Source organism: Gymnoscopelus braueri, assembly GCF_963280865.1.
Source record: "Gymnoscopelus braueri genome assembly, chromosome: 1".
NCBI classification, from domain to species: domain Eukaryota; kingdom Metazoa; phylum Chordata; class Actinopteri; order Myctophiformes; family Myctophidae; genus Gymnoscopelus; species Gymnoscopelus braueri.
In genome coordinates, this window is record NC_137603.1 from 55,855,128 (window position 1) to 55,875,428 (window position 20,301).

Genomic DNA, 20,301 nt, shown 5'->3' on the forward strand with positions numbered 1-20,301 from the left:
TGACCGGAGTCCCCCAGGGGTCTATACTTGGACCCCCACTCCCCCCTTTCCCATCTACACCAAATCTCTTCATTGAAAATAGCTGATGTACAAGCTCACAACGGGTTGCAGTGCGATCTGCTATTTTCACGGAATGTTCGCCTATAATGACATGTCTAGAATAGGGACGCTTAGAGTTCATGTGGTCAAAATAGACGAATTAAACTGCCATTTCTTACCCACATTTAGTGGGTTGGCTCTTCAAATAGTATTTTTGATGCTAATCTCTCTACATTAGGCCTGCCGTGGGTGAAAGTGTATACACCACATACACACAAACCAAACATCATCCTACGGTTGTATCTGGCTCCTATCGAGACTTGTTGCATGATGTGATCGCTCCTCTCTATCCTGTTTTTTTTTACCCCATCTCTCTTGGCTGTGCTATCTAACAAAGAAAGTACATTGGTATTATCTGCCGTTCCAATAACAACTGAAAAATGCCACAAAATTAATAGTTGAAATTGTTTTTTTGAAGGCTTTGAGCTGGCCTTGGATGATTGACAGCCTGTAGATAGATTCCCTCTTCTCAGGAAGTCTCCTGAGGACGGGATAATCTTCTCCAGAATGAAACTGATACGGAGAAGATGGACACCTTATCACTGAAGACCAGCAATAAGAGGCCAACAATCTGTCAGAGTGAAGCGGTACATTAGAGAGAGAGAGAGACACAGAGAGAGAGCAACATGAATATAAATCAATAGGTTTCAAATCACAGTCTTTTAAAAGTACATAAAGTACATAAGAAGTGCACAGAGGGATCGAAAAAGTGAAGGAGAGGATTGAGGCCACACACTCACACACACAGACGCACACATGCACACGCACACATACACACACACATGCACACATGCACGCACGTGCCATTGTTTTATTGAAACGCCCTTCAGTTAGTTAACATAAAATGTTGCTTTCTCACTTAACATCACATTTACGTATGCCCACCAATTTTAGAAGCCATCGGTAATCGTTTAAATATTGATTGATTGATTGATTGATTAATTGATAGATGTTTATGGACGATTTCCCCTGCCCCACTCAGTTCAGGGGACGAGGAAGTGGCCGTTATAGCACTAACACTAGCTGAAAACGACCTGTGTTAATTGGGTTATGCTTTCTGCAATTACAGTAAGATAATCCAGGTGAAGTGATTACATGACCCTTTTCAAATGTGCTATGATTAAATTATTGATGTCCATTTAATCACATTAGGCAACGGATAAGAGTATAATGGCCAAGACACAAAAAATGCACTGTGTGGTGCGTAGTACAATCCTCAGGCTCCATTTATCTATTTGTAACTCGCAAGAGCTTACAAATGATGATCAGCATTGCCCTTGCACCTCCATACACATTACAAAACCACATGGTTTACATCTCCCACATGGCCCCATCTGCTCAGCCAGACACACGAAGACCCCTGAGTATATTGTCTCATCCCTCAAATCACCCTTAACCCCCGTTTCCCATCAACAGAATGACTGACAGACAGGCTGTCTGTTGATGTTTGTAGGGGGAGCAGGGAGGCTTCGGCTTGTCTATTTTACAGCCCCCGTCCAAAAGAAATAATCTTGTCTGTACCCAAAATACGTTGGGGAAAGTCTGTTGTGCCGAGAGACAAGGGATGCTGAAACATTCCCATTAATTCCACATCAGAGTCGGAATGAGCCGGAACATGTCTTAATACATTAAACGTACTTGTAACTATAGTAACACAGCAACAGCGCATCCTGTTTTCCTCTTTAAAAACTCAGATGAGAAGTTGGGAAAACATGCATGACAAAACGTAGCATCTGACAGCACATGGAAGCATCATTGATCTGACGTTGTGATGGATATAAAAGTCTTTATTGACCCAAGGACCCCTGCAGGACCCCGTCGTATTCCCTATCCCATTTCCACCTCAGCGCCTATCTCCTGCAGCCTCCATCTCCTCCATCTCCTCAGCCTGCAGACCTAGGCTGCTCTCATCTGGATTTCATCAAGCTCGGGCCAGCGTCGCCGTTTTATAGGTTATTTTTCATTCAGAGGAGAGAGGAGGGGTGGAGTGGGGTGTGTGTGTGGGGGTGGGGGGGTCTCGGAGTGATTTAGAGTTCTTTTGCATGGAGTTTTGGAGGAGAATAAAAGCAAATTGTCATCTAGAGGGGCCATGAATGAGGTAGCATGCTAAATTCCCTCCGCCAAGAGCATGCCGTGTTCAGGACAGGAGTCTTCCTACGTAAATCCCGACTTATACTTTGTCACATGACGGCTTGGCGCGCCAAAAATAGCCGACCTGCAAGCTCACAATGCAACGCATCACAGACGCATCAGGTCTGCTATTTTCGGCGCGTGACGACCTCGTCCAACAGAGCATGAATTAGGCACAATCTTGCTCCTCCTCATTCATGCTTGGTGTGTACGTGTGTCTATGTCTTAATGTGTTTTGTGTGGTAAGCATGCATCCATCCATGCATGCGTTTGTTTGTGCTTGCGTGTGTGTACATAGCACGTGTATGTCTGCTTGTTATTTTTAACGCTGTAGGGCTCTGTAGTAGTTCCAGTTTTCCTCTCTGGTCCTCCTGCCCTAATCTTTGTAGCATGTGGTGGATTGTTGTGTGAGGATCCAAAGCGTTTTACGGCAAAACACTATAAATCCATTCCAGGGAAGAAAAAACGTTACCTGATATTCATTGCACAATATGGCAAAAATTCAGATGACTGCTTATGGGAAATTATTAGCAGCCTGCTTTGCGAGCAAAGGTTTTTTTTTAGTTGGAAGTTAGGTTGGTTCATAGTTCATGCTCAGTTTAATGCTCATTGAATTTGTCCAAGTAGGTGTTGAATTTCCAAGATGGTAGATATCTGATTTTGTAGTGAAATAAAAATAATCAGCGCGGCCCTGCATTGACAAGTAGAGGGAGACAAGCAGGTGAGCTACTTGTAAGTCTGGACTCCATGAGAACATAGCACACTGAACCCTCAATATACTGTATATTCAACAATATGAACTGTAAAAAAAAAAACATGGTGGCTCCATGCTGTGTGCTTCTCGCTTCAGCTGCATTTCTGACCACTGCTTCAAGTTCAGTCTCAACGTGTTAAAGCTTCACTTTTTTTCCCCTGGCAAATCCCACACTTTATAATACATCTCCATCACTGCTGTACTGACAGATCAATGTGATTCTCAAACAGACTGCCAAGAACCGTGGTTTGATTCTCATCAACGAATGTTGATGCAATATGGGCTGTGTGTGACAGTTGTGTGAGGCCTGTATTGCATCCATGACTCAACCTGCACATGTTCACTCTCATGCCTTATTCTATCCCATTCAATCCGGGAACGCATCTATAAATGTCTTCTAAATCCTAACTGGTTTCTGAAAAACGCATGTTGCTATATATAATATCAGTGGTGCCCAAACTTTTTTCATAACAAGGACCACCCAAAATGATATGTATTTGGCCGCGGTCCCCCATCTCAAAATATGTTGTTACAGCCAGGAGCCCCCGCCCCCCCCACCCCCCAGAAGCAAAGATTACAAATGTTCGCTTTAAAAAAATATAGGCCTATATATTCAAAGATTTGCACACATTTTCACAATTTTCTTTAAAAAAAAATAGCTGATCTACAAGCTCATAGTGCGGCACTCGGTGCCGTGCTATGAGCTAGTATATCTGCTATTTTTGAATAGCCAAAGAAATCTTAAAATGACACAGATGCGTTCACGGTTCATCATTACTGTTACCGTATTAGTACAGTAATCCATTTTTATAGTAATGATGAGGTATGTAGTAACGTTACATTTACTTAAGTAACTTTTTGAATAAATTGCGCTTGTTTTTTTTCCCCCATGCACTTTCACTCAAGTATATCTGTGAAGAAAGAAATGTTACTTTTGCTCCTTTAAATTTGTACCAAACATAAAGGAGTAGCGTAAAAGTAAATTTCCAAATAATGCGGCATTTCGCTTGTTACTTAAACTTTTTACCCATTTGTTATTAAATGCACATTCTGTTTGTTTTATTCTCTAGACTTTTGTTTATTTCTATTGGACAATGTCTCATAATTTTATATTTTAAACATTTCAGTTATGTTGTAATTATTTAAACAATGAATCGGATCGCATAAAGTAAATATGCTAGATACTTTCTTTCTCTTACTAAAGTAATTATTTGTATGACTTTTACTTCTATTGGAGTCATCATTATATTAACATAACAATAGTTCTACGTGAGTACAGTACAGTTTTTGGCTACTCTACCTACCTCTGTTCTTCTTATTGCATGTACACTGTATATTAGTACTGGCTACTTCTGCAACTCTGCGTAGCTTACTCTACTCTATCTACAAAGTCTCACTGTTCTCGTGATTGCAATACCTTGGCAAGTGTGTGCTCACTAAACCCACAATCATATACTGTAGTATGTAATGTAATTTATCATGACTTCTTATGGTACATTGCACCCCTGGAATCCACTACTGGCTCCTCACCTGCACATTGTGATTGTAATATATTCTGTTAATGTCTCCTACTATCTAAATATTAAGCTGTGATCCTTGTTCCTGCTGTCTAGTTTAGTCTACCGTCTGAATATACTTTATGATCTGTCCTAATGTAAGTCCTGTATTAAAAAAAACATACTAATGGTACTATAATGAGCTGACTCAAAGGCACCATGGCGGCTCTGTATTTTAGGGTATTATCTACCATATAATGAAAGTCTTCATTCTTTCATTGGTAAGCCCGATTTGTACTCTTTTGTGGTTTCGTGCATCGAAAATAGCCGATCTATAAGTATACAACGAGTCGCATCTACGACGTGATGTGAGCTTATAGACACGTGACACCGGCGTACGAAATTAAGCAAACTTAAGCATTACTCCTGAATGTGGAAATGTAAGACTGACCGTGTCCATAACAAGGTTGTGTTTTGGGGGTTAGGCTATTGGCTTCATACCCGACACCCCTGGGGGACCAGGGGACATCTTTTTGATCTGACCCCTACCTTTAACCATTCTAGCATGGATGCTTTGCTATCTGGGTCCCTGCTATTACTACTGCGGAAAATGAAGATACCATGTTTTACTAGTGATCTATTCCTACATTGCTACTATTTTTTTATAGAGGCATATACATCAGATATGTGTCACGTGAGTCACAGAGATGTCTGTCTGTCTGTGTTTTGCAGGAGGAAGTGCTGTGAGGGCTTCAGATTTGTGATGGGCCAGTGCATACCTGAAGGTAGGTAAACAATACAACTATTCTCTACATCAGCCTGAATAATTCATATATTTGACACACCTACTCATTACCAAGGTTATATTTTTTGTCCATTTGTGTCTGTCTGCCTGTCATAAGTCAAGGCTCTGTCTCATTTGGAAAGAAGCTTCCTGTGTACTGTAGGTTGCATGTTTAGAAAGGAGATCATTTTTTCACAGGAGACATTTTGATGTGTCTTAACCCTTTAAGACCTGAAATATGTGTCATTTTAGAATTATTTGGCTATTCAAAAATAGCAGATATACAAGCTAAGTCTTTGCTTCTGAGCATTCTGCAAAGGAACAAAAATCCTAATAAAAAACGTATGTTGCTATAATATCAGTGGTTTTCAAACCTTTTCATGTTAAGGACCCCAAAATTATATATTTGGACCCCCATCTCAAAATATGTTGTTCCAGGGACCCCCCAAAAGCAAAGATTTGAGTTAAAAAAATCGCTTTAAAAAATAATATTTCAAAGATTTGCACAAATGTTCACGATTAAAAAAAAATAGCAGATCTACAAGCTCGTAGCGCGGCACTTGGTGCCGCGCCATGAGCTTGTAGATCTGCTATTTTGGAAAAGCCAAAGAAATCTAAAAATTACACAGATGCGTTCCAGGTCTCAATGGGTTAAGTTAGATGGATGAACATGAATATCAATTCTGGGTGTGTTTCATTTAGGTGTTAATGTGTACCAGCATGGATAATAACCTACCAACAAACACCTAAATGAAACGAAGCATGATGTCAGCTGAAGAGTGTGTCTATACAGTATGAATCATATATGTACAGTACAGCATATCGTCAGTGTCCAGCCGGGACCAGCTAACTCCATTTTCAGTTTTTTTTTTTTTTTCCATAAATCAACGCTATTGAACCCCCTCTACATCTGTGTAATTTTTTTTTAAATAATAACATATGAAAAGTATTAAAAAGCGCCTCTGACGAAAACTCCTAACTCCATTGGACCCTCAAACTGTCCGTCAAAAACAAACAACTCCCCCCTCCTCTCAGGCTCTCGAGAAGCTCTGCTCTGTATGAGGCAGACAGGGAGAAGATTTTTCAATGCTTTTGGGAGAACATAAACTGGGAAGAGAAGAGAATGTATGTGCAAGGTTTGATAGATGTCACCCCAGTAAAGAGGAGAAGGGTGTCTTCACAAAGGTCATCTGCTCGTGTTTTCTTTTTAAATGTTAATGGACAGAGAATGAGTGTGTGCAGGAGTTTGTTTCAAACATCTCCAAGAGCTCAAGGAGATCATGCCAAAAGACTTTCACAGCTTTTATGACAATCTAAAGCACTAAGAAACACCCACCACACACACGCAACACACAACACACAACAGTGTGATAATAAAATGTTGATAGGTATATGATAGGTAAATTCAACTGTGGTTGTTATTGTTAGTGCAGTAGGCTACAGATTTGACAGATTCTATTTTTCATGAATGTATTTTGTATTTATATGCCATTTATTTATTGTTGGTGTGCCATGATCGCTTTTGTTAAATACATGATTGAGTATTGAGGCAGAATTGTTTGTTGCACTCAACTGTAGAAGAACAACAGTGGTAACAGTTAGATCCATGGTTGTTTACAATGCATGTTAAAATAAAAGTTGTTTAAGTACAGAATTCGAGAATTCAGCTTGATCTATAGTATATGAGGATGGCGCTCACCATAAATAGCTGATCTCCAAGCTCACAATGCGTTGTGATGTGTTGTGAGCTTTGAGATCCATTGCCAACTGTTCTTATCAATGATGGACAAAACCTCCTAACTCCACTTGCACTGGATTTGGGTAAAGTGGTGATAATATAATGACACATGCAAGTATCTGATAATATATAAAGTCACAATACCAAGTTTGATGAGGCAGTATTGATTTGTTTTAAAAATATAAGGTTTTCTACATTTTCTGAAAAATTGATATTTTGTTTTTCATTTCCTGAACAATGGACCCTTCGCTAAGCCCCACCCACTCCACTCTGTGACTGGTGGTGCGAAGTTAGTCACACCCAGGCCTGGCAGCGCCTGGCAATCTCTGCTTCTCACCCATTGACTTGCATGTTAAATGACGGCTTTTCCCCTTAAAAATAATCGATAATTTCAGCAGCAATAGCTTCAAAATCTCTTCTAAATCTAGTCAACAAGGCCTGCAGTAGGCTATGCACTGGACAAATGTGCATGACATTATTTCAATAAACTAAAAACACGGGAAATGTTAGAGGGAGTAATAGCCATGGATACACGACGGTCGTCTGTCTCGACCGTCATGGATGAATTTCAACCTGGTGTTTGCACTTTCTCCATTTATAGCCCGTACATCTACAGAAACGTTCATATTTCAAATATAAAGTGCTTATCCCATGGCCACGGATGTTACATTTATGTACGGGCTCTCAAAAGTACCCGTATGATCCGTATTGTTCAATAAAAAGCATTTTAATCTGATCGGTGGCCATTTTCTCCATATGCTTTCAACAAAGCGACCCTATCGGTTGGTAGGTGTATTGCACTCTGATACATTATAACTCTATGAGAAAATGGCCACCGATCGGATTAAAATGCTTTTTATTGAACAATACAGAATATACGGGTACTTTTGAGAGTCCCGTGCATCATTTTAACATCCGTGGCCATAGGGTAAGCAATTTATATTTGAAATCTGAACGTTTATATATATGTACGGACCGTAAATGGAGAAAGTGCAAACACCAGGTTGAAGTTGATCCATGACTGTAACAGGAGTTTTCATGTACCGCAGGGTAAGACTACAGTAGCAGTTAATAAATAGACGAACAAATGAATTAATATACTTTAACGTGCGGAATCCGAAACAGGCAGCGCTGTGATTCTGAATTTTGTTACGATCACGGTGATTAGTAGCCTATTGTTGACACCACCTGGGCGAGTGAGTCGTGTCGTGTAACTTTCCTGACGTTAAGCTGTGTATGTGTTCAACAACACAGCCATATTCAGCCTTGCAGTTTAAGTGCAGATTTCAGCTTGGGAAAAGCAGCCTCCAACGGGTTTGGGTACGTGGTTCATAGTCACCATTGCGTTATCGTGGTATTCCTATTCTTGCTATTATGTTGCAAATGATTGTGTGTGTGCGGGCGAAATAACATTGACAGCTATGGCAGGTGACGAAAGCTTGCCAGACCTGTGCCAGGCTAACAACGGTTGCTAAGCTGGCATTGGACAATCGCTTTTGGGGTGGGGTTTAGCGAAGGGTCCATTACCATTTTGGATTTAGCTGGTTCCGGCCGAACAGCAGAGATATGTATGTTCCTTGTCGGGCGAAAGTTTGAAGAAGAATCAAGTGGTTCCTCGGCTGCAGAGGATATCCAATCAAATCCACTTTATTTAGAGCACATTTAAAACAACAGCATGGAACCAAAGTGCTGTACACTCAGTAAACAAATATATATATATATACTAAAAATACTAAGAGTAAAACAATAAACAGGGGAAAACACATTTGGGCCATATCTTTGGGCCCTATCTTTAGCCTTACCCCTTATCCCTAAACTTCTTTGCCATTTTGTACTATTTTGAAAAACATTTTTAAATAGTTCTCATAGCCAATCTACAAGCTCACAACGTGTCGATGTAGATCGGCTAGTTGAACTATTTTAAAAAAAATGTTTTTAAAAAATAGTCAAATATGGCTAATACGTTTAGGGATAATGGGTAAGGCGACGCGCAAGATAGGGCCCCTTGGGCGCAACACATAGAGACATTGCCTAATCGAAAGCCAAAGGAGTACAAGTGAGTTTTCAAACATAATTTAAACACAGGCAAGGTTTGAGACGCTCTAACATGGGGTGGAAGTTCGTTCCACAGTTTGGGCGCTACAGCGGAAAACGATCTATGAGATATCTCATGAGGCTGTGCGGTGAGGCCTGTGACACCTACATCCGGATTTTTTTATGGTTTATTTAATTTTAATTTCCTCAACCTCAGCTCCAAAACGTCATCCATAGTTAAGTTTAATCAAGGGTTTTATTTATTCTATGTAGGATGACAGTGAGCAGACCCATTCATAAAAGTGACCTTGTTTTCCTTCCTATTGCACCCCATACATTTGTCAACTTTTCTTTACTTCAAAATTAGGCAAGGAAGTAACGAATTATTCACTGAATGGCTAGGCGTGGTGAGCCTGTAATGGGCGCACTCAGGCGAAAAACAAGTGCCCCCATCATACAAAAGAAAACATTGCATCCAGCATAAAACTAACTAGCCAGACTGCTCCTCTGCCACTTGCTTTGTTGGTTGTCTTCCTCATGTAGGTCTTGTAGTACTGGGAATTTATTTCTGAGGGTTTGAAATGTTCTAGTGAGCAGGTTGGTGCCTTGCATGATTTCCTCTGCCATGGGTGTGTGAATGGGCACTTTGGAGTGTAGTTTCAGGTTGTACAATAAAACTAAATAAAAAATAAAAATAAAGAACAAATAGCATTTTCCAAAACTAACTAAAATCTCTACAAAGTATGAGCCATGTGATTTATCATTCAGATTTTCATAATCCATTCTGATTGGCTATAAAGTTCCAAAGTTTGTGGAAGGGCTCTATTTTAGAAGACATGCCAATGAATGCATTGTCTGATCAACCTCAAATTTGAATCGCACATTGAGGGTTCTCTAAACAATGCAGAGCGAAAAGTAATTTCACTTAGACCCTAGAGGGCACCTCAAATGACACAAATGTCACTGTTTGTTGCAGACACATGATTTATTCACCAAGTTAGGTACAAATGATCTCAGGAGACATTTGATAATGATCATCAAACAGGGTTTTGATTTTCCATACTGTTTGCCTGTAATTGGCTGCTAAAATTTGTGAAAGGGGCCCATTTCTTACAAAAAACACCATGAACCTAGAGTCCTGATGACTTCAACCCATGACTTACACAGCACTGGCTAGGCCACCCAGCCTGTCAGAGATAATATATGTGCTCTGTGGAGCACCCTTTCTAGGTTAAACTATACAATCTATAAACTATGACACGTTTGAGGGCCCCTGTCAGCCCAGAATGTTTACAATCTCTTTATGGAAGTGATAATGCATGACAAGGTGTTCTGATGTAGAAAAAATATGGATGATGCAGAGTTGGTTTAATTCGTTTCTGTCTTTTGCTGTATGAATGGTTATTTAAGCTAACATTAGCTTCACGCTATCCTTAATACAACATGGATTTTAGTATAATTTTCATCCTTTTGGGGAACATAAAACGTATGTTTTGATATTGTGGTACTTTAAAAGATGTCACAGGTTTTCTCAGCTGGTTCCTTACTATGCTTCTCTCACTTGCTGGAGTAGAAAGAAACAACGTTTATTTCAACATTTAAGAACATTTTACAACTATTTAAATAGCATTGCCCCAAAATGTGAACATACGTTACTTAAATTTGAATCATTGGTAAGTAAAACTGGATATTCATGCCAGAGCCATGTGGTTATAAAAAAAAAGGATGCACTTTGCATTTATACTTTATGGGCATTTTTAGCACTACTTCCACTTCCCCCTGCTCAGCTGTTGTGAGACATACTGGCAGAAACACACTCCTCCCTCCAGGTGGCCAGTGGAGCTAGGCTGGAGAAAGGGGAAGTGCCTTTTGGCCAGGCAGCAGGCATAACCTGATGAGAAGAAGACCAGGGCTCTTTGAAACATCTCCTCGGTGCAAGCGTGCTCAGAAAATGTTTTTGTGAATTCTCGCCTGCACCCATCCAGAGAAACATAGACCAGAGTGATTTTGGAATTGGACCGACAACCCATTAAAACCTTGTATTGACAAAGCAGTGTGTTTGCTTGTCCAACTGCTTTATGCATTTCCCACATAATATAATTTTCATCTTCCACCTTCCACATACAAAGACGAACAAAGATACTCAAAGGCACGATCACAAACATTAAACAAAAAGTCATGTCAAATTCAGAAAATACGCGGCGAGTGACAATGGCCATTAATGTTCCCACTGGCAATGCAACACTAAATATTACAGCTGCAATGTACATCAGCACTCTTAACCAAAGAGAACGAAACCACACTTTGCTCTCAGAAACATTATTGACTAGCCTCACAGCCCTTAGATACATGTTTGGGTCTTCAATAACCAAGCGCAACTGCTCCGGGACCTCCATGTCACTGAACCGGCCAGCGTCCCATTTGTGGAGCTTCTCTTTGTTGACAGCAGTCAGAGGCTGCAGAACCTTCCCGTTGTAGATGGATGGAGGCTGGAAGGGTGCGACCGTGTTGGCCTGCAGCTGATGGTTGGATGTGCAGAGCACTTTGAGAAGCTTAATGAGAAAGTCTGGGTCCCTGGCCTCCAGGTAGGTGAGGTGGCAGAGGTGAAGAGGAACGCTGACTCCCGGCTCCAGCAGAACGGGAACTATAGGCTTGCGCTCCAGGCAGTTTCTGAACAGAGACATGTTGGCCTCCAGGAGACACCAGCGACTCCTCACAAACTCTGAGCTGAGGACCAGCAGAACTTTCTGGCTCTCCTGAATGCAGTCGGACATGTTCTCCAGCACAGTGCGACCGGGAATAAAGTCACGCTCATGGTAGCAGACCTGCAAACCACAGGACTCCAGCTCGTCTATGAGGTTGTGGGTCCAACACACATCAGTGCTGCTGTAGCTGATGAAGACATGGTAATGTTCACCGTCCCTCAGTGGAGGGGGGACGGGTGGGACACATGAGGGGGGCAGAGGGGCGATGTGCTTTGATCCAACGTCAACTCTGACAGACTGCATCATCTACACAGAAAACGTTGTTAGTGTTACAGTTCGGAAACAAATGTAAAGCCTTAATCGACTCTGTGCATAAATGTAGTCCCAGGTTTTCAGAAGGTACCCATACCCATCCTGTTCCAGTTCATTTTCCCATACCTTTGTTAGATTGGCTCGGAGGCAGGGTGGAACTAGAAACACATAATATGACACCTTTACTTACGTATCAGAAAATGAATAGGAAAAGGAAATATCAATAAAAATGTTGCTCAATACAGTAGCAACTTCTGATTTTTTTTAATTTTATTTGAGTCATACTATTTGTGCCTTACTAAGTTATAGAAAGTTGTCTTCAGAATAATATTTTCAGTAAGTGAAAAATAAAAGTTTGTAATCTAGCAATGCAGTAACTGTATCCGAAACAGAAACCCCTAATTTCAAGTCAAGTCACCTTTATCATAGTATATAGCACATTTAATAACTACAGGACTTGACTCAAAATTATTTCTAATTGAGGCAGATGACCAAATGAAAAGTGACAACCACAATAAAATCAATAGAATTATACAATGGAAAGACAAGTAGTAACATTTTAAACTTAGAGCAAAACAATACATTAAACTGCTATAAGGGGATACAACTCTCGGTTTCTACAATTAAATTGCTTTGGCATATTGCACAGTGACCACAAGACTTGACTTTGTCACGACACAAACAAAGTCAGATGAATTAACACACATACAGTATTCTTTAAATTTGAAAAGATTGTGTGAAAAATAGCCTTTCATATTGACACTAAAAACCACTAAAAACATTTGAATTGCACACTTACACTGTCATGAATCTTTGTGTCCTTTCTTTCTTTTTTTTCCTTTGAAAATCATGTAGCCATAAGGTATTCTGGTTAAAGATAAACAGCATAGATACAAATGTAGAAGTATTCTAAAAGTGCATTCATACCTTTGCACTGTATATCAACTTGATGTTAGACATATAGTACTGTTGACACATCCCTAGAAATGCATGAGGAAGTGAGTAAATACAAAAAAAAAAGCATAAACCTACCACTGGCTGTTCTGCCTTTATTTAAAGACACAGTTACCAATTTCTAATCAATGGAGCAACTATTTTCGATTTCTTGCCCAGCTTTGGAGTTACATCATGGCAAGGTAACCACAAACCCAAACCTCTACCAAACTGGGGTAGCAATTTAAGTATTTATTGTCTCCGCCAGGCCGAAAGGCATGGCGAGAGAGTATGTTTTCGCCCCTGTCCGTCCGTCCGTCCGTCCGTCCGTCCGTCCGTCCGTGTGTCCTGTCTGTGTGTTAGCAGCTAATCTCTGGCACCGTTGGCCCGGTCGCTCCGAAACTGTGCACACACACTCCCTGGATGCCAATTCAGAACCTCTGCCCCAATTTTTTCACATGGGCCTGTTATAGCGCCACCAGGAGGCCGATTTGTGCAAAACCCTTTTTTTTTTACATTACTCCTACAGATTTTATCCAAACGTCATGCAAATCGGTACACAGTATCTCTATAGTCATGTGATCAACACAAATCTGTCCGATTTCCCATATTCCATCCTCATTGCCTATGGTTGGCTTCCAAAGTTTGCAGGATTGGTCCGTTTTGAACAAAAAGCCTCAAACTATGCACGCAGCTTGCGATTTCCGTGATTTTCACACGCACATTCCCACTAGACCAAGGAAGAAATGCCACCCTTTTCACATTGGCCTGTTATAGCGCCACCAGCAGGTCTAATTTAGCAAAACACATTTTTGGAACAAAATGCCTCAAATCATGAATGCAGTGTCTGATTGCCGTGAAAGACCTAAGAATAAATGGCACCCTTTTCACATTGGCCTATTATAGCGCCACCAGGAGGCCACAATAACGTACCTGACCTGGCGGAGACCTGTGCTCCGAGGAGCACTTTTTCTAGTTTCTTATTCATTTTCTATTTTTGTAAACCAGATTTTTTGAGCTAGTCGACTCCACTTGCTATTATATTTGCTCGGGGTTACACTGTACATTTCATCCTGCACAGATTGGTGGGTATTTGGGGTAATTGTACAAAACCTGTATTCATTGGATTCCGTCTGTTCTTGAAGCCTTGACCATCCGGCCAACTCTTACAGGCCTATTTTATAAAATAAACGCCAAAAAACATGAATGCATTGTCTAATCAACCTCAAATTTGAATCGCACATTGAGGAGCCTCTAAACAATGCAGAGCCAAAAGTAATATCACTTAGACCCATAGAGGGCACCACAAATGTCACTGTTTGTTGCAGGAACATGATTTATTCACCAAGTTAGGTACAAATGTTCTCAGGAGACATTTGATAATGAGCATCAAACAGGATTTTGATATTCCTTATACTATTTGCATGTAATTGGCTGCTAAAATCAATGGGAGGGGCCTATTTCTTACCAAAGAACATCATATATCATGAATGCGAGATCCTCGAGTCATGATAACTTCAACATCACACGACTTACACAGCCCTGGCTAGGCCACCCAGCCTGTCAGAGATAATATGTGCTCTTTGGAGCACCCCTTTCTATTTTAAACAATACAATCTGTAAACCATGACACCTTTGAAGGCCCCTGTCAGCCCAAGATGTTTGCAATCTCACAGCAAAATCCATAGTTTTAATCTTTATGTAAGCGATAATGCATTCAAGGTGTCCTGATCATTGGTAAGTGGCCACGGTATGAACTGGATAATCATGCCAAAGCCATGTGGTTATGAAAAAATGATGCACTTTGCATATATCCATTGTTAGCACTACCTCCATTTCCCCCTGCTCAGCTGTTGTGAGACATACTGGCAGAAACACACTCCTCCCTCCATGTGGCCAGTGGAGCTACGCTGGAGAAAGGGGAAGTGCCTTTTGGCCAGGCAGCAGGCATAACCCGATGAGAAGAAGACCAGAGCTCTGTGAAACATCTCCTCGGTGCAGGCATGCTCAGAAAATGTTTCTGCAAATTCACGCCTGCACCCATCCAGAGAAACACAGACCAGAACGATTTTGGAATTGGAACAACAGCCCATTAAAACCTTATATTGACAAAGCAGTGTGTTTGCTTGTCCAACTGCTTTATGCATTTCCCACATAATATACTTTTCATCTTCCACCTTCCACATACAAAGACGAACTAAGATACTCAAAGGCACGATCAGGAAAATAACACAATATCGTATATCGAAAATAAACATATTTTCCTTGTTAGTTTCTTTTCCTCCGCTTAGTAATATGCTTAAATTCAGCGGGTCGTCTCGTCTGATCTGAGGTCGTAAAGCAACGGGTTGCTGGTGGCCTTGAAACTGAAGGGGCATGAAATTAAAAATTACAATCCACAATCCGACAGCAAATATTACAGCTGCAATGACCATCAGCACTCTTAACCAAAAAGAACGAAACCACACTTTGCTCTCAGAAACATTATTGACTATCCTCACAGCCCTTAAATACATGTTTGGGTCTTCAATGACCAAGCGCAACTGCTCCGGGACCTCCATGTCACTGAACCGGCCAGCGTCCCATTTGTGGAGCACCTCTTCGTTGACAGCAGTCAGAGGCTGCAGAACCTTCCCGTTGTAGATGGATGGAGGCTGGAAGGGTGCGACCGTGTTAGCCTGCAGCTGATGGTTGGATGTGCAGAGCACCTTGAGAAGCTTAATGAGAAAGTCTGGGTCCCCGGCCTCCAGGTAGGTGAGGTGGCAGAGGTGAAGAGGAACGCTGACTCCCGGCTCCAGCAGCACGGGAACGATGGGCTTGCGCTCCAAGCAGTTTCTGAACAGAGACATGTTGGCCTCCAGGAGACACCAGCGACTCCTCACAAACTCTGAGCTGAGGACCAATAGAACTTTCTGGCTCTCCTGAATACAGTCGGACATGTTCTCCAGCACAGTGCGACCGGGAACAAAGTCACGCTCGTGGTAGCAGATCTGCAAACCGCAGGACTCCAGCTCGTCTATGAGGTTGTGGGTCCAACACACATCAGTGCTGCTGTAGCTGATGAAGACATGGTAATGTTCACCGTCCCTCAGAGGAGGAGGGACGGGTGGGACACATGAGGGGGGCAGAGGGACGATGTGCTTTGATCCAACGTCAACTCTGACAGACTGCATCATCTACACAGAAAACGTTGTTAGTGTTAGAGTTCGGAAACTAATTAAAGCATTAATCGACTTTTCCCATGCCTTCGTGAGATTGGCTCGGCAGCAGGGTGGAACCGGAAACACATACAGTATGACACCTTTACAGTATATAAGTATCAGAAAATGAACAGGAACAGGAAATATCAATAAAAGAAATCTCAATACAGTATCAACTTCTGATTCTTTTTTCAATTGAGTCATACTATTGTTGCCTTACTAAGTTATAGAAAGTTGTCTTCAGAATATTTTCTGTAAGTTCTGTAAGTAAAATTTTAAGTTTGTAATCTAGCAAAACAGAAACCCTAATTGCAAGTCAAGTCACCTTTATTACAGTATAGCACATTTAAAAATGACAGGAGTTGACCCAAAATCTTTGCAATTGAGGCAGATGACCAAATGAAAAGAACACAATAACCACAATAAAATCAATAGAATTATAAAATTAAAAGAAAAGTTGTAAAATGTAAAACTTAGAGCAACTGAAGAAAAAAACTGATTAAAATGCTATAAGGGGAAACAACTTGAGGTTTCTACAATGAAATTGCTTTGGCATATTGCGCAATGATCACAAGACTTAACTTTGTCACGACACAAACAAAGTCTGACAAATGAACACATATAGGCCTACAGTAATCTTAAAATTGGGGGGGAAATTGTGAAAAATATCCTTTCATATTGAACACTAAAAAACACTCAAATGTTTTAAATTTCACACTTACACTGTCATGAATCTTTGTGTCCTTTTTTTCTTTTATTTCCTTTGAAAATCATGTAGCCATAAGGTATTCTGGTTAAAGATAAACAACATAGATACAAATGTAGAAGTATTCTAAAAGTACATTCATACCTTTATACTGTATATTAACTTGATGTTATAAGTATAGTACTGTTGTTGTATCGCCAGAAATGCATGAGGAAGTGAGTAAAAACGAAAAAAAGCAAAAACCTTCCACTGGTTCTTCTGCCTTTATTTAAAGACACAGTTATCAATTTCTAATCAATGGAGCAACTATTTTCGATTTCTTACTCAGCTTTGGAGTTACGTCATGGCAAGGTAACTACAAACCCAAACCTCTAGCAAAGTGGTCTAGCCCTTTAAGTATTTTTTTTCTTATTTTCTATTTTTCTAAATCAGATCTTTTGCCTAGTCTTACATTTGCTATTATTTTTACCCGGGTTACACTCTACATGTCATCCTGCACAAATTGGTTTTGGAGGTAAATTTACAAAACCAGCATTCATTGTATTCTGTCTATTCTTGAAGCCTTGACCATCCGGCCAACTCTTACAGGCCTATTTTATTTGAAATAAATGCCAAAAATCATGAATGCAATGTCTAATCAACCTCAAATTTTAATCACACATTGAGGGGTCTCTAAACAATGCAGAGACGAAAGTAAGTTCACTCGGATCCATAGAGAGAGCCACAAATGTCACTATTTGTTGCAGAAACATTATTCACCAAGTTGGGTACAAATGATCTCCGGAGACATTTTGATAATGAGCATCAAACAGGGTTTTGATATTCCATACTGTTTGCCTCTAATTGGCTACTAAAATTAGTGGGAGGCGCCTATTTCTTTAAAAAAAACACATCATATATCATGAATGTGAGATCCTCAAGTCCTGATGGCTTCAACCCACGACTTACACTGCCCTGGCTAGGCCACCCCTGTCAATGATAATATGTGCTCTATGGAGCACCCCTTTCTAGGTTAAACAATACAATATATAAACCATGACACCTATTAGGGCCCCTGTCAGCCTATAATGTTTGCAATATCACAGCAAAATCCTAAGTTTAAATCTTTATGTAAGCGATAATGCATGACAAGGTTTCCTGATTTAGAAAAATGATAGACAATGGTTTCATTGGTTTGTGTATTTTACTGTATTAATGGTTATTTAAGCTAACATTAGCTACAAGCTATCCTTAAAAAAACATGGATTTCAATATAACTTTCATCCTTTTGGGGAACATAAAACTTATGTTTTGATATTGTGTACTGTAAAAGATGTCACTGTTATCAGCTGACTGTCTCAACTGGTACTTGTTTCTTACTACGGCTTCTCAGTTCTCACACTTGCTGGAGTAATGTAACTTTTATTTCAACATTTAAGAACATAGTGCAAAAATTCTATTTAAATAACATTGCCCCAAAAACGAGCATTATTTAAATTTGAAGGGGCCACGGTATAAATTGGATATTCATGCCAGAGCCATATGGTTATGAAAAAAATATGCACTTTGCATTTATACTATATTTATACTATTACCACTACTTCCATTTCCCCCTGCTCAGCTGTTGTGAGACATACTGGCAGAAACACACTCCTCCCTCCAGGTGGCCAGTGGAGCTACGCTGTAGAAAGGGGAAGTGCCTTTTGGCCAGGCAGCAGGCATAACCTGATGAGAAGAAGACCAGAGCTCTGTGAAACATCTCCTCGGTGCAGGCATGCTCAGAAAATGTTTCTGCAAATTCACCCCTGCACCCATCCAGAGAAACATAGACCAGAGCGATTTTGGAAGTGGACGGACAACCCATTAATACCTTGTATTGACAAAGCAGTGTGTTTGCTTGTCCAACTGCTTTATGCATTTCCCCCATAATATAATTTGCATCTTCCACCTTCCAGATACAAAGACGAACAAAGACACTCAAAGGTACGATCAGGAAAATAAACCAATAGAAAATGTTCAATTTAAATTCAAACTCGCCCTGAAAGGATGCCTGAAAGACTATGAACAAAATAATTGCAATGCACAATCCGACACCAACTATTACAGCCGCAATGTACATCAGCACTCTTAACCAAAGAGAACGAAACCACACTTTGCTCTCAGAAACATTATTGACTATCCTCACAGCCCTAAGATACATGTTTGGGTCTTCAATGACCAGGCGCAGCTGCTCCGGGACCTCCATGTCACTGAACCGGCCGGCGTCCCATTTGTGGAGCACCTCTTCGTTGACAGCAGTCAGAGGCTGCAGAACCTTCCCGTTGTAGATGGATGGAGGCTGGAAGGGTACGACCGTGTTGGCCTGCAGCTGATGGTTGGATGTGCAGAGCACCTTGAGAAGCTTAATGAGAAAGTCTGGGTCCCTGGCCTCCAGGTAGGTGAGGTGGCAGAGGTGAAGAGGAACGCTGACTCCTGGCTCCAGCAGAACGGGAACTATAGGCTTGCGCTCCAGGCAGTTTCTGAACAGAGACATGTTGGCCTCCAGGAGACACCAGCGACTCCTCACAAACTCTGAGCTGAGGACCAGCAGAACTTTCTGGCTCTCCTGAATGCAGTCGGACATGTTCTCCAGCACAGTGTGACCGGGAACAAAGTCACGCTCGTGGTAGCAGACCTGCAAGCCGCAGGACTCCAGCTCGTCTATGAGGTTGTGGGTCCAACACACATCAGTGCTGCTGTAGCTGATGAAGACATGGTAATGTTCACCGTCCCTCAGTGGAGGGGGGACGGGTGGGACACATGAGGGGGGCAGAGGGACGATGTGCTTTGATCCAACGTCAACTCTGACAGACTGCATCATCTACACAGAAAACGTTGTTAGTGTTACAGTTCGGAAACAAATGTAAAGCCTTAATCGACTCTGTGCATAAATTAATAAAAAAGGTTTTCAGAAGGTACCCATACCCATCCTGTTCCAGTTCATTTTCCCATACCTTTGTTAGATTGGCTCGGAGGCAGGGTGGAACCAGAAACACATAATATGACACCTTTACTTACGTATCAGAAAATGAATAGGAAAAGGAAATATCAATAAAAATGTTGCTCAATACAGTAGCAACTTCTGATATATATTTTTTTTTTCATTTGAGTCATACTATTTGTGCCTTACTAAGTTATAGAAAGTTGTCTTCAGAATAATATTTTCAGTAAGTGAAAAATAAAAGTTTGTAATCTAGCAATGCAGTAATTGTATCCAAAACAGAAACCCCTAATTTCAAGTCAAGTCACCTTTATCATAGGAAATAGCACATATAATAACTACAGGACTTGACCCAAAATTATTTCTAATTGAGGCAGATGACCAAATGAAAAGAACACGATAACCACAATAAAATCAATAGAATTATACAATGGAAAGACAAGTAGTAACA

At 40.8% G+C, this 20,301-nt stretch overlaps 2 protein-coding genes across 2 annotated transcripts in view; one reads left to right on the plus strand and one right to left on the minus strand.

The window, feature by feature from the left end:
- The window catches only part of LOC308091878 (collagen and calcium-binding EGF domain-containing protein 1-like), a 78,250-nt gene that overhangs the window by 33,314 nt on the left and 24,635 nt on the right, over positions 1 to 20,301 (plus strand). Inside the window, exon 3 of the mRNA XM_080437622.1 lies at positions 5,212 to 5,264. Coding sequence (XP_080293748.1) covers positions 5,212 to 5,264 — 53 coding nt within the window. The remainder of the gene's footprint in view (positions 1 to 5,211; positions 5,265 to 20,301) is intronic.
- LOC308091871 (uncharacterized protein) lies at positions 10,112 to 12,259 on the minus strand. Its single transcript, XM_080437612.1, has 2 exons — positions 12,179 to 12,259; positions 10,112 to 12,046 (listed from the first exon to the last, which is right to left on the minus strand). Exon 2 carries the CDS (start codon positions 12,044 to 12,046, stop codon positions 10,799 to 10,801), a length of 1,248 nt encoding a protein of 415 aa, XP_080293738.1. The 5' UTR covers positions 12,179 to 12,259; the 3' UTR covers positions 10,112 to 10,798.

Bases quoted from the DNA above. Each gene is read 5' to 3' on its own strand.
- LOC308091871 (XM_080437612.1), bottom strand. From the start codon at position 12,046: ATGATGCAGTCTGTCAGAGTTGACGTTGGATCAAAGCACATCGCCCCT.